The sequence below is a fragment of the Octopus bimaculoides genome, chromosome 4 (genome assembly GCF_001194135.2).
Source record: "Octopus bimaculoides isolate UCB-OBI-ISO-001 chromosome 4, ASM119413v2, whole genome shotgun sequence".
Taxonomy (NCBI): Eukaryota; Metazoa; Mollusca; class Cephalopoda; order Octopoda; family Octopodidae; genus Octopus; species Octopus bimaculoides.
Genome location: NC_068984.1, coordinates 92,272,699 through 92,287,920, shown reverse-complemented (window position 1 = coordinate 92,287,920; position 15,222 = coordinate 92,272,699). Strand labels below are relative to the sequence as shown.

The 15,222-nt window shown below is 34.2% G+C and overlaps 1 protein-coding gene across 1 annotated transcript in view; it reads right to left on the bottom strand.

The window, feature by feature from the left end:
• Positions 1–5,043: 5,043 nt before the first annotated feature.
• LOC106869758 (collagen alpha-6(VI) chain) overlaps positions 5,044–15,222 on the bottom strand; it is a 22,987-nt gene continuing 12,808 nt past the window's right edge. The window contains exons 4-7 of the mRNA XM_014915623.2: positions 14,660–15,098; positions 11,411–11,440; positions 6,850–7,437; positions 5,044–5,855 (exon numbers count right to left, since the gene is read on the bottom strand). Of these exons, the coding sequence (XP_014771109.1) occupies positions 5,308–5,855; positions 6,850–7,437; positions 11,411–11,440; positions 14,660–15,098 (1,605 nt within the window). The 3' untranslated portion in view covers positions 5,044–5,307. The remainder of the gene's footprint in view (positions 5,856–6,849; positions 7,438–11,410; positions 11,441–14,659; positions 15,099–15,222) is intronic.

The window sequence follows — 15,222 nt, the reverse complement described above, 5'->3', positions numbered from 1 at the left end:
ATTCACTTGAACAAAACTGTACAAATCCAAATATATGGTACCCTAGGCATAACACCTACATGAACTTCTAACTTGTTGTCTCTTGAGGTCTCTGGGTGAGACTTGGATCCAACTTGTACAAATGCAAAACAAAAGTCAAACATAAAATAATAATAATAATAATAATAAAAAGAAGAAGAAGAAGAAGAAGAAGAAGAAGAAGAAGAAGAAGAAGAAGAAGAAGAAGAAGAAGAAGAAGAAGAAGAAGAAGAAGAAGAAGAAGAAATAATAATTATGTAAGAAATCGCAGTATCGCAATATTGACCAGACATCAGCTACATGCTTCAACTGCTGCAGAAGTAAATGCAAGGAGAATAGTTTCAAATATTAAAGTTAAGTCTATTTCATTTCGTGATGCCCCTCGCTCAAATATCGCTTTTGAGTTTACCGAATTTAAACGACTGTGCATTGTCGCAAACATCTCTATTTGCACAACTTAATAGGAATATTAGACGTTGGAAGCAAACTGATCCCAACTATACTTACAAATGTTGGGTTTTCCATTCCAAGTGAATACTCCTACCTTGACAATGATGAAAAGTTTTTACAGTATGATAGCGGAATGAAAGATTCAAAACGAATATTAATATTTGCAAGTAACGAAGCACTTCGACAGTTAAAACAGCACAAGAACTAGGCCGCAGATGGAACATTTAAGTGATGCTCTAGTATAGTTTTTCATTTATATATATTTCACATTCAAATTGATAATTTTAATGCCCAACGATTGTTCACACTGCCCTCTGACAAAAGTCAAGATACTTATAGTAGACATTTTGCCAAAATAAATTAATTACTGCAGAATGAAGGACCTGATAATATAATTATGCACTTCGAAAAAGCAGCCCGTAACAGATTTCTGGAATCCTTTCCTGGGTCGAATTTGGCATACTGCTTGTTTCATTTAGGACAAAATGTGTACAAGCATGTTGTGCAAGAAGGACTAAAATGCAGATATCACGAAGATGAGTTTTAGTACAAAACTGTGGTGTTTTGTTGCCCTTGCCTTCCTGCCAGTTGATGATGTTGTAGATGGATATGAACAACTTGTAGATGATGATGATATTTCACAATCAGTTGTATCCTATTTTGAAAATAATTATATAGAACGACCTAGAGGAAGAGGACAGAGGAGGCGACGCCTTGAACCTCCATTTCCATTACCTATATGGAATGTTTGGGCTCTTTGTATGATGGGGATTGTTTGTACTACAAATAGTTTAGAAGCCTATTACAGGGCGCTGAAAAACACAGTGAATATTAGCCATCCAAATATTTGGAAACTTATTGATGTGATTAAATGTAAGGAATTGCAGAAGTTTATGCAAGGAGAAGAACCAAGCCAAAATAATAAAAAAAAGAGATATGAACCTGTGTATAAAAAATATCATGGAAAAATGTGATCTAAGCCAAAAAATTATTTTTCTAAATGTAATTGCACGCAATCTTAAATTTTAATAAAAAAATAAATATGTAATACAGCAAGTCTTAAAATAAACGTTTTTCTTTAAATTCAGATATTCGTTCTTGCATTTATCATATGATCTCGACGAATTGACTGACGACAAATTGACCTGAGGACGAATTGACCAACGACGAATTGACTGAGGAAAAATTAAACAATGACAAATTGCCGTCGACGAATTGACCGGACACTGTTAAAATACCTGAAATTCATGAACAGACGAGATAACTCACCTCTAATCCAATCCAGGAGTGATGGACACCGATGTTTTACTCATTTTGTGGCTTATCAATATCACGTACCCGAAAATGCACGAATGCACAAAGCATATATGTTAAGAATATCTGGTTGATAAAGTTTATTACATTAGCGCTGCTTCAATTTCATATTTGAATTTATTCTTATGTATGCATTGTCCAGGCATACCAGCACATAGTTTGCACGCTATTTACACGCTAGTCGTAGATTAGTGACATGACTTATCTCCGATCTTGTTCGGGTACATGATATTAACAATCCACAAAAAATGGCGAAACATCGATGTCCATCACTCCTGGATGGGATTGGAGGTGAGTTATCTTGCCTGTACATGAATTTCAGGTGTTTTAACACCGCCACTTTGAGAGTATTCTTCACCACACCAAATCGCAGCCTACTGGCAAATGCACGATGAATGTACGTTAAGTATATGTGGTTGGTAATACTTATTATATTTAGTGTTGCTTCTATTTCGTATATAACATTTTTGCTTTAACCCTTTCCTCTCTGATTCTCTGTAACACCATCATACTATTTATACATTAGTATTTTTCATATTGGAAAAATGTGTAGCTACCTGTAATAATGAAATGAAAGCATCATTATTTTCAAAATTGTACACTTGCTATTAAAATTACTAGCACAAATGATTCAATACTTCAAGTTGTATCCTTCCAGAAAGAGGCGAGACAAAATAAATTAACCTATAAAATACAGAAATAATCCATTGCTTAGTTATTGAAGATGAAACTAAGGCTCAGAGTGGGATTCAGTCGATATACCTTAATTTCATGTAGGGTTCTGACATTTATATCTACAATAAGCCATGGAAGTAAAAACCTAGTTGGTCCCCTGAGTAAAGTAATATTCATTTGTTGAATTCGGGCGTGAGTACAAGTGCATAAGCATTACAAATCAAGCTTCTAATGAAGAAAGAAATGTACTGATTTTACAAAACAAGAAATGATACGGAAATATATTGCATTGCTATTATTAAGAACATATATTAGACATTTCTCGAAACATCGAAGTCATTAACCTTAGCAGTGTGTGTAATCAGAAGGACAGACTTTATCATTCTCCCATTTCTGTTGACTCACCGCCTCAAGATAACTTTCCGTAAAGTGACAGTTCGTAGGAATTCAAGCGATCTAGACTTACACACTTAAAAGAAATGAAGACAGCTAAATTGTACCACAAAGTGATATACTGCTAAATGTACGATAAGCTTGTAACATTATATTCTTAAACTAGATTGGTATTTTACTTACTGGGTATGTGACGAAATACATGACTAGCAGTTTTGCATTTCTGGATCTCTGAATGGAATGCATCAATTGATTTGCGTGCTGTGAGTTCAGTTAGATTTGTTTACTAGAATTACTTTATGATCTAGAAATATTTTCTTTTTAAATGATACAGCATTATCTGAGATTACGCATACACATGATGTATAAATAGCATTGCTCTTCGACTATAGATTTTACACTTATACTAATCACCATTAATGCATTGGTCAGTGTAAAAAATCATTTCATAGAAATCTGGAAATTTTGGGATACTTCACAAAACAAAACGAAAAAATTGATTTGCATCCTAATGAAGCATTCAACAAAATCAACAATAAAGATTCATTAAGCATTAAAAAAATTCTCCATTTGAGTTTGCATGAATACCATATACACAACGATATAAAGTACTGACAAACATACTACTGTATGTTTGTCAGTACTAAAAATAAAGAACAACTGGTATTTGTCTCATTCTTGTAAAATATGAAAGAATGGCAAAAGAATAACCTATTGGTGTTGAAATGCGGTTTATTTTGCCAGACAAGAGGATTGGAACTAAAAATAAAATAGTTATATATCTTTCGTTTTTCTTTACATATAACTCTATCCTAATCTTTTGTCTCTACTTCATCACACAATACACCATAGGTTCTCAAAGTGGGCGCTACCGCCCCCTGGTGGACGTTGAGACGGTCCAGATGGGCGCTGGTGCCTAAGGGGACGATAGAGAAAAAGGAGGCGTTGGGAGGAAGGCAGTGAATTTATTATAATATTATTATAGTATTGTATACAAATTATATAATATTATATTAAATATCAAATGATTCATGATATATATAATTTAGTAAAATATAAAATATTTATTTATACATAAAATTAGGGGTGGGGCGCTGAGGGTATTATGTGGCAAAGAGAGGAGGCGGTGGCTCAAAAAGTTTTTAGAACCTCTACAATACACCAACAAGCACTTTATGACAAGCCAACAAAGAAAGTTGTTAAGCGTTTAGTGATAGCTGTCAAATTATCCTCAAATCACACTTTACCACTTTAAATAAAGAAGAGTATCTAGGAAAAGGTTGTCCTATACGCCTGAAAATGAAGATGGTTACAGCTGGAAAATGTTCGATCATAAGTTTGTTCAATTAGATGTATTTTGAGTTAGACTATCATTTCTGCTTTTATACTGTCACCTGTTCTATTTCCCTAATTACAGCAGGTTGAAATGTTATATATGATATGCACTTATGTTGAATTTCCTTGAAAAACAAATAGACGGCTGCAACACAAAAATGTTAAGAATGACTCTGAATGTTACATGGAAAGTTCATTTAACAGAAGAGTATTTCTATCAAAATATACCCAAAGTGACCGAGAAGAAGGAGAATTTCTGGTCATCGCGTTAGGCACCTAAAAGAACCTGTGCGTTAACTGGTCTTATGATAGTCAGTCGAAGGAAGAATTAACAGGGGAAAAAAACGTCTAACCTATGTTGATAAATTGCTTCAGGACAGGGGAATGGCAAATGTTGATAATTAATAACATGCATGGGGGGGGGGGCATGATGGACGGCGTGCCCCTGTGAAATCACTGAAGCGCCCGGGCTGACAGCCAAACTTTACATAGACATGTTTTCAAATATTGCACATAATTAAGTAAAGTCTGAGATTCCATATGCTTCATTAGATATTCTATTTTTCAGTATAACGTTTATAGCGTTTCAATTTAAGTTTAACCTTTATCACGTTGTCATTCACAATTGTTTTCTTCTTAAGAATTCGTATTAAGAACATTTTTAATAATTGTCGATTTTGTATTTTTGTCAGTAAAGAAAACAATATGTTAAACTCCTCGTAAATACAGATTACTTTTGTTGCTACTGTATTTTTCCGTATTTTATTCCAAACCATCGGGGTATAGTTGAATGACAGTATTCAGAAATGTATGATCTTTACATGAAAAGTTGAAGCAAGTTAATAACAAAAACAATAGTTATTACATTACATTGGTATATTTTTATTCAATTATAGAATTTTATGCTCTTAGTTGTTATAACTGTTAGAAGTTTATGCTTAAAAGTCTAAAACTTAACATTAAGTTTAAAATGAAGCGCTGAGATGTATTGTAAGATACAGAAATAAATTTATTTCTCAAACGCGTGATAATGCTATAAATAGCGTGATCAGGATAAATTATCCATATAATGCAGAAAAATACGTATTTTTCTGCATTATATGGATAATTAAGTTTAAAGTATTAAGATAATTCAACATCTCTAGCTTTAACGCAAAAATATTCGGCGAATTTATGATAAAACTTCGAAAGTAAAACTTCATATGACGGTATGAAGATAATATGGCTTGAAGGAACAGCTTCGATGTCCTTAAAATTCATCTTTGTTCCAATTGCCACAATGTAAATTTCCATGTTTTTGCGAGCTAACTCAGCTAGCAACTTAAGGTTATCTAAAGGCATGGATTCATCAACAAATACGAGATTTACTCTTCGATTCAAGGACTTTGAATATTCAAAATTGTTTAATTTTTCGAATATTGTATAAAGTGGTTTATTTTTATATTTCATGATTTGTTGCTGGACTTTCTGATTACTATCTTCGTACTTAAATGAAATATCCTGTAAATATGGGCACCTATCAAAAACCATTCCGAATCTGAATTTTTCACGGATTGACTTTCTTCCAGTAATATCATCAAGAGCTTTGAGAATGTATGTTGTTTTTCTATGTCCCAAATAGTTGTTGCTTAGAGCAAATACAAAATCGCTAATTTTGGTTGATTTGCAATCTGTAAAAGTAAAAAAAAAAAGAAGTTTAAATAGATACTGAAATACTGTAATACAGGAAATACAGTGCAATTTCTATACATATATTTTAGTAGACTACTAACATTATTCAATTCTGACACAAAGCTAGGTGATATTAATCGTTTTCCTATATCGATTGGATATCAAAAAATATTTTATAGATTGGTCAGTTCAAAGTCAACTAACTGAACATTTCTTTTCATTTACTTCTTTTAGACATTAACTGGAAAAGGGAATTTCTTCCATTGTTCTGACTTTTACGTTGCATTTCATGAACATAATGCTACGTGTTACGGACACATCCTTTTCTAAATAACCAATCGTAATTGATATCTGAATTCCGATTCCTTTATAATATGTTTTTATATTTCACAGAATATATCGAATCCATGGGTACAGTATTTGCTGCGAAATACATATATGCACAGTATACTTTTGATTCGCCTATTTTAAGTCGTTAATTCTACTGAAACAGACATGAATTGCCACATACTTTTCAGTTTAATATATTTGTAAGAGGCCCATATGTTTTGCCAGACAACTTCACTAGTACATATTTTACCAACCACAATAAATGAAAACCATTTTTGCATGAAGCAGTTCAATAGTACATATTTCATTGTCTTCAGAAGTATGAGAGGCAATATTGAGCTCGGCTAGAAATATTACGTTTCATTCCTTCCCGAAGAAGACGAGAAACAGCACCACTTTATTCTACTGAAAGACACTATGATAGTGTCCAATGTAACATGATAAATGTAAATTTCTACACAATGGTTAAGTGATTCACACTTTCTTAGCGACTATAAATGTTTTTGATTTTTAAAATCTAGTTTCAAGTTAATTCATATAATCTCAACTCTAGATGTTAAACTTCAATACAATATAATCATATAATATAACCAACTATGATACAATCTAATGTAATCCATTGAAAAGCTAGTTATCATATGTAGATAAAAATGATTTACTGACACTCTTGATCCCTTGGTATATTTTCAGCAATTTTTGTGCATGTTTTATTGCTTAGAAATTTCACTTTATTCGACAGCTGGTCCATGTTCACAAATTTCAAAACAAATTCTTCCGAAGGATTACTGGATATTGCATTCAATTCGTCTTGATCAACAAACGGCCCGACTCCAACAGCAAAAATAACTACACCATTTTCTTTGAGTTTTTGAGCCTCTGTTATTGTGAAGGTTTTTTGAAGTGATTGTCCATCAGTAAATATAATCAAAAAACGGTTTCTACTAGATTTTTCATTATATGTTTCAGTTCTAACTTTGTTCAAAGCAACGCCAGTATTCGTTCCGCCTCTTAGGTACTGAACACTTCTGATTTTATTAATAATAGTTGACTTTTCATCTCCATTTTTCAAATCTATGACTGGTTTGTAAGTGTTGCTAAATAATGATAACCCGACACGCACTTTATCAGAGCCAATGCTATAGGTATCTATGATATCTTCCACAGCATTCAGCTGCTTTTTAAAATCAACTTCAAGGATACTAGACGACGAATCAAGAAGAAAAAACACATCAGCAGATATATTTTTGCACCCTAGAAATAAAATAAAATTTATAGATTAATATTAAGAATGATTTCCTTTTAAGAATATCAAATAATATTAATTAAATATTTTGTTTTTTCTTTCTTGCTTTATATCCTAACCATTTTAATTAGCAAGAGGGTCGATTTGCGTATGAAGATGTATTTATAAACGAAATAAAATTCATTGATACACCAATTCTATGACACTAATCCATCATTCCATCATAACAGGTACTGACATATGCTTCTTATCTGTAAATTGGTGTGTTTAAGTGAAGAGAAAAAAAGGATCCCAGCGCGAGAACTTTCGATCTTAGAAATATGTGAACCAAGAAAAATACTTAACATTAAGAGTGACACCAAATAATTACATCACCGTATATTTATGTAGACCCAATATAGACCCAAATACTATATGTCTAAACAAATGACAGATGGTCACAGTTGGAACATTGGGTCAAATGCACATTTGATTTGAGATAAGGTAGGATAAAATAACAATAACTAATTGTAAAAAACTACTGAACGGATTTAGATACATTAGAGTTGACTGAGGAGTACTGTACATTAACCCTAGTGCTTGTCTGATACTTAATCTATGTCGACCCCGAATGGAGGAAAAGTAAAGTTGATCTTGCCCGGATTTGAACGCTGAACACCGAAAATCAGCACACTTAGACAGCGCTCTAACAACTGTCAATTTACCGCATTATGTATTCAGCTATAATGAATGGAAAAATTTCAAACAGAATCTCTACAACTCAGCCGATTCCTATTCGATTTATTAAGGTATCCTTTCTCTCATTTATAATCAAGTTGTTATCGATCAAAGGATATGAATAAATATATTTCTATGGTAAATATTTTATACTTTACTTTATAGAGAGCATTTCCTATCTCCGAGTCTCCTTCATATTTTTTAACTAATTTTCTTTTTACATCAATTACTAGCTTTAAACAGTGACTGTGATTGTTGCATGTCTATTCATTCACACTCTCTTACCAGTCTCTAGAATTTTACAATAATATACATGTGACATACCATCATAGGTAGTGTAACATTTAATATTGGTTGCAAATTTTGGCATAAGGCTATCGGCAGGTTCGGGGGAGGGGTAAGTTGATTACATCAACCCCAATACTCAACCTGTACTCATTTTATCGACCCCGAGAGGATGAAAGGTAAAGTCGATCTCGGGGGAATTTGAACACGCTAAGCATTTTTCCCGGCGTAATAACGATTCTGCTAGTTTGTTGCCTTATGTAACATCTAATATCAATATAGATATATATACACGCATGTTCACACATGCACGTGCACATATGCATAAATACATACACTCTTCCAAGCAGAATAATAAAAAAGAAGAAAAAATATTTTTACATGGTAAATAGCTTTAAATTTATTCTCAGTTGATACTTAATTGATTCCGGTTTTGTAAAATGTAACATCGGAATTTAAACTTGAAATATGGGTGACCAAGCTAAATATTTTAATCGTATTTATTTATTACTGTACTCTACAAACATTTTATGTACTATACATACTACTACAACTAATTTCTTATTCAAGAACTAGGCTCAGATGGATGAAAGGTAAAGCCACACTCAGTGGGATAAAGAAATAAAACAAATGCCCTTGTCCGGCGTTCTAACGATTTTGCCAGTTCAGCAGTCAAATAATTCTAGATGAAGAATTACGTAACACAGAAATCAAAGCAGGGCCAAAACATAAGAGAAATAAAGGTATTTTTGAGAAGAATTAACAATGAACAGATCGCTGCGGATGACACTGCTCAAAACAAAATGTGCACCACATGGACAATCATAGACAGAAATAGAAATATAAGTATCTCAGACGGCAAAATAATAAATAAATAAATAAATAAGTAAATAGATAAATAAAAATGAACAAATGGAAAACTGAAAGGGAGAAGTTTCGAGCGAGACAGCTACACACAAAGTGCTGGCAAAAAATATGCAATGATTTATTGAAAGAAACAAAAGGAAAACCTGAATCCCCGCTGGGAATAAATCATTCCCCCCCCCCAAATAAATAGAGAACAAAATCCAAAACTAAAGATCCATTAAGATCCTTACAGAGGATACATGTTTAACTGAAAATAAGCAATTTCCAGAAGAACAAAGAAAAGATGCTGCATAAGGCTTATCATAACTGTAAAGAGATTTGTTGAAAAAAAAATAACCACAAATGAAAAGTGTGGAAAAAGAAGGATCTGATCGTGGCATGGACTGATTACCAGAATGCTTTCGACAGTGTCCCTGACCGTGGGTTCAAGAAACATCAGGCATGAGTAGCATCACTAAAAGGCAAAGTATATCAAACATGTCATGAAAACATTTCTATTACAAGAGGAAATTTCTTTTCTCTCTCCCCACCATTTTTCTACCCAATGTTAACAGCTTTAACCAACATTCCGGACCAGACCGGACTCAGATACATATACTTTAGGCAAGCAATCAACCAACTTTTGTATATAGGCAACCTCGATTTGTACGCCGCAGGTGATAAACAGTTGGACATAATGTTGCAGAAAGTACAGGAATTAATAGAGAAATACATTTGAAATTTGGTTTAGGAAAATGTGGCAACTGAACCTTAAAGAGGAATTTATTTTATAATAAGCACTAATATTTTAAGACATGCTTTAAAAGACATATTTTAAGACACTTTATATTTCCGTCTCGTTGGCTTGCTGCAATGCTTTCTGTACTGAAGCGACACGTTCAACTTCCTGCAACTGTTTCCTTGGTTAGATGTCCTACCTAAGTTATCCTTACAAAATATTGATAAAAGCAGCGATATAAATATGCTTCACCTTGTAAGTAATATATCTAAGTACGATCAAGATGTTGTTTCGATTTGTCCAAAGTCCATATTGGTGGATTTGGAAACTCCATTCGATATCTTTCAGATACTTGATGTCACTAGAATGTTGGCCATTTTTCAGGAGGATAGAAATTCCATGGATACTTCTTGAGTGTTATGTTAAGAGCAGATGCTATCCTAATCCCCAAAGATCGTCAATAATAAAGCTTTTCCAAAACATAGGTGCCACAGTATTCAATACAGCCACTCGAACTAATGCAGCACGCACAGAGCTGTCATGTTGCACTTTGCAAACCTTAGTTTTACCGAAGAATATCATACTTAAAACATGCCCCAGTCCACACACTTTTACATGCACACCAGGGAGCAATGAAATGAGTTGTGAAAGAGAAAATAATAACTGATTGTTCTAGGGGATTTTTTTTTCTTACAAAAATTTCCCCGTTTAAGTCAGGACGTTACTTCTGCAAAAAAAAAAAAAAAAGAAACAAGACAAAAACATATACCCAATCTGCAGGAAAAATCTATATTCCGGTGTTTACATTTGATAGAATTTTAATTTGAATTATGTAAAGTTACTTAATTTCCTTTTCCATGAAAAATTACTTCAATTTTTCTCTTTGCAAGGCGGCGAGCTGGCAGAAACGTTAGCACGTCGGGCGAAATGCTTAGCACTATTTCGTCTGTCTTTACGTTGTAAGTTCAAATTCCGCCGAGGTCGACTTTACCTTTCATCTTTTCGGAGTCGGTAAATTAAGTACCAGTTGCGTACTGGTCCGATCTAATCGACTGGCCCCTCCCCCCAAATTTCAGGCTTTGTACCTAGAGTAGAAAAGAATTTTCTCTCTTTGTATAAATTATTCATCGCCTCAAGGTTGCTTTTTCGAACAATTACGAAAGTATGAATGAACAGACGAAAAGATGTGTTACTGCTTTGTTGCAAGTGTTGTTTTGTAGCTTGTTTTCGCCACCGGCCATAAGCTCTGTATTCTCCATAGCGTTGCATAGCGGGTATTGGAGTTCAAGCTTACTGACTTTGTGCTATAGAGGGAGTTTCTGTTAAAAAAATAACATTATAAAATTGAAGGACTCAAAAGAAAAGCAGAGAAGCAAATATTCCATGAACTGTACCTTTCTCATTATTGAGCACAATTTCAGAATCTGAAATAGATAAAATAGTACCGTTAAGATATATAAAGGTAACTCATATTCTCGATACATGTAAAGATGATTCATACTTTTGACACTTGCAATTTAAATATGTATAATTCTCTATTATTCTCTATTATTGAACAATAAAGGCACCAGCAGAAATCATGTCAGCCTTATCGGTTTTATCGATAATAAAATAATGAAAATAATCGTGGTGATTATTGTTGAACCTAATATAAACTGCTAATTTGAAAACTTAAAACCGTATTTGTGAAATTATGCAATAAAACAGCTTTTAAATGGTAAATATCAAATGTAATACGATCCAAACCGAAATTAACGAAGTGAAAAACCCCATATTTTTTATTTGTTGTCTTAGAAGAAGGATAATGCCCAATACCCCTTTCAGGATCATTGACATTGAAAAGGAAGAGCATATTCTTAGAACTTTCTCAAATGACTGTAGCAGTATTGACATCGTTTTAGATGACTCAAGTCTTCGATATAAAGCAGAGTGTACGGTGAGCTCAATGCCGGGAGAGGCAAGCCTATGCCGTTCGGTAGCATGGGGTCGATGGACCCACGGATAAACCGCTTAAATTGCGAGTGTCTGGCTTGGTCTAGGTCTGTAGGTTTAGCAACAACTGAGACGTGGTGGTAAGCAGAGTAGCCAGTATTACCCGGAAAAGAGCCGAGAAGAAGCTATCCTTGAAGGGTCAGGCAAAGGTGGTGAACACATATTTCCTTCGTCACTAATTGTCACCAAACCGTCAAACATTACACCAGTTCGCATCTGATGAAACTGGAGTCTCTGCTCTTTCACTTTTTTGTGGAAGAATCGCATTCCACTAGTGAAGCGGTTCATTTGTAGCCAACACCCGTGCATGCGGGTCTGAGTGTGCCGTGGCTAGTGATTTGTAGACAGGTGCTCAGGTTATGACATCTCCGGCAATGTCTGATACGTTTTCCCAGTTTGTCTCTTTGACAAAGCCGCAGTTTAGGACTAAGCAAAGACCAAAGAGGGGGTTTGGCATTTGAAATGCTATCAATCGCTCACAGCCCTATACCAATTAGGCAATGTGTTCGGCAGAAATTTCTAACTGGCGTTCTATAGGTAATTAGTGGCAGGCAAAAGCGATGTCGCTTTCGGGGAAAGTTTGGGGGTCGACGAAAATAAACTGGTTGCTTTGTTCTGCAGGACTTTCAGTTCTAGGCTTATGCATAATTTCCAGAAGTATTATGCTTAATAGTGCTACTGGTAGTATTCCCAGTTCGAAGTAAACACTACAGGCACGGTAGTGCCGTCAACCAAATCTGTCTGCGATGCGCATAGAGTGACCAAACCATTCTGCACGTATTTCTATAGTGTCCGAGCATTGCTGACTTGTGGAGTTAATGCCAAACAGCTGCTGTTCGGTTATCAGCTGAGTCCTGCTTGGCCTTCATTTGTCTGCGAAAAGCAAGCAGTTTTTATCTCAGGTGGCCTTGGCGAAAATGATTGTGTAGTGGAAAAGTTAAAAGGGCTGAAGATAGACACCTTTCTCTAAGCGAAACTCAAATTTTTCAAACTTCAATTATAAAGCGAAATGAATTGGCAAGTACTGCGTTCCAGAAAATTAATTGAAAAGTGAATAAGAGCGGAGAGCAGGGTTCGAGTTAACACAACTGCTCAGAGCGTCGCTTTTAAAATTAGTGAACAGCTTGGAAAGAATGGTTGCTTTATTGGTGGAGGCGCCCATGCTTTTTTGTCTGATTTCCATGGGCAGCTCTTGAAAGTCTCTTTCAGTTTGGGAATTTTCCTTGTCTAAAATTTTATGTTTTTTTGTTTCATTTACTTGCAACCCCTACCTCTATTTTGCAGCAATGTCTTTGTAATGTCCACGTTTTGGTGTGAGCCCTAGTGGTTAATGAAGAAATAATAATAATAATAATAATAATAATAATAATAATAATGATAATAATAATGTTAGTACCTAACAACTATGAAGGAAAAGAAGAAACAACAAAAGCCGTAAAACAACTAAAATCCAAACTAAAACTGGAGGGCAAATACTGGGTTAAACTAAACAGAAAAGAAATAGACAAAGCAAAATCCCAACAGTGGCTGAGAAGCTTAGGACTCAAAGCAGAGACTGAAGGATTTTTAATTGCAACACAAAATCAAAGCCTTCCCACCAGAATTCATCAAAAGTATGTAATGAAAAAAAAAATACAAGTAAATTCAGAATATGTGGAGATGGACAAGAAACAATAAACCGTATTGTCTCTGGCTGCCCAGTCCTGGCTAAGAAGGAATATATTCCTTAAGGGGGCTTTGTCTATGTCTTATTTGTTGAGTTTAATCCAGTATTTGCCATGAAGGGGCTTTTCTTACCATCGTTTTATCATGATCCGTTGCTGTTCTAGTTTTAGTCTGGATTTCATTTATTTTACAGATTTTGTTGTTTGTTATTTTTCTTCATAATCTTTTGCTTTGTTCGTGTTTTGTGGCTATTTGTATTAATTTTCCTCGCTTCTGAAATAGGTATTTCTGTAATCCTATGGTAGTTATTTTGTAATAGTTTCGTAGCTGTATAAGGACTGTACCACCTTCGATGCGTTGTATATATAACCTTCCTATGTCAGATTTTGGGCGGTGCATCCTAAATCCTGTCATTATTTTTCTTGTTTTCCTGTCTATTTTGATTAGTTCACTTATAGTCCATTTAAGAATATTGTAGCTGTAACTATTACTATTATTTCTCTTTATCACATGTCTTGTTAGAGCTTCCTGGAGTCTTACATGCGTAGCTGGCTTGCTATCTGCAGCCTACAGTACTATGCTATCCATTCTTTTCAGCTATCTAATACTTTCCTGATTATTCTGGCCGTGCCAAGGAGGCAAACCTTTTGTAACAGTTCTACTGGGTACTCTATTCCAATTTGCTTTATATTCCTCTTGATGCCTTCTGATAATGTTTCCAAGGATCCAACAATAATTAGCACTATCTTCATCTTCTTCATTTTCCATAGTCGGATTATTTCATTCTTAACAGGGTTGTATTTATCTATCTTTTCGCCTTCCTTCTCGACAAATCGTGGGTCTATTATTATTATCATTATTATTATTATTATTATTATTATTATTATTATTATTATTATTATTATTATTATTATTTATGTGATGGGAAACATATTTCACCTATTTGCATGTATCTATTACATAAATAGTTAACTTTTAATACTTACTATTCGTGCATGAAACTTTGAATATGTCTCTTTTTTCATCGATTAAAGCGCTAAAATTGGATACATGAAAGTAATGGCTTGCTTTGGGTTGACTGGCAATTCCTTTCAATTCTTCGTCGTTGGTTTCGTTTCCAATTCCAATAGCAAACAATTCTATATTAGCATCTCGGCATTGTTTAGCAGCTAATTGGGTTTTCTTCACCTCTTGTGAAATTCCATCAGTTAGAATGAATGCGATATGTCTGACATTTTTTCTGGCACCCCTTTCAGTTGTAAACATGGTACTGGTTAGTAAATTCAAAGCCGAAGCGATTCTAGTATTTTTATGTTCTTGGGAAACTTGTAATACTCTCTCTTTCAATTTAAGTTTGTCATCAAACTCCGATAGATAGATACTAGGTTCTGCATTTTTACTGAAGTTTACAACACCAATTCTCACCTGAAATATATCAGTAAGAAATATCACATATATCACATAAATACTGAAGCATTATCTAGATGGTCAATCTGCTTGCATATTATACACACACACACACACACACACACACACACACACACACACA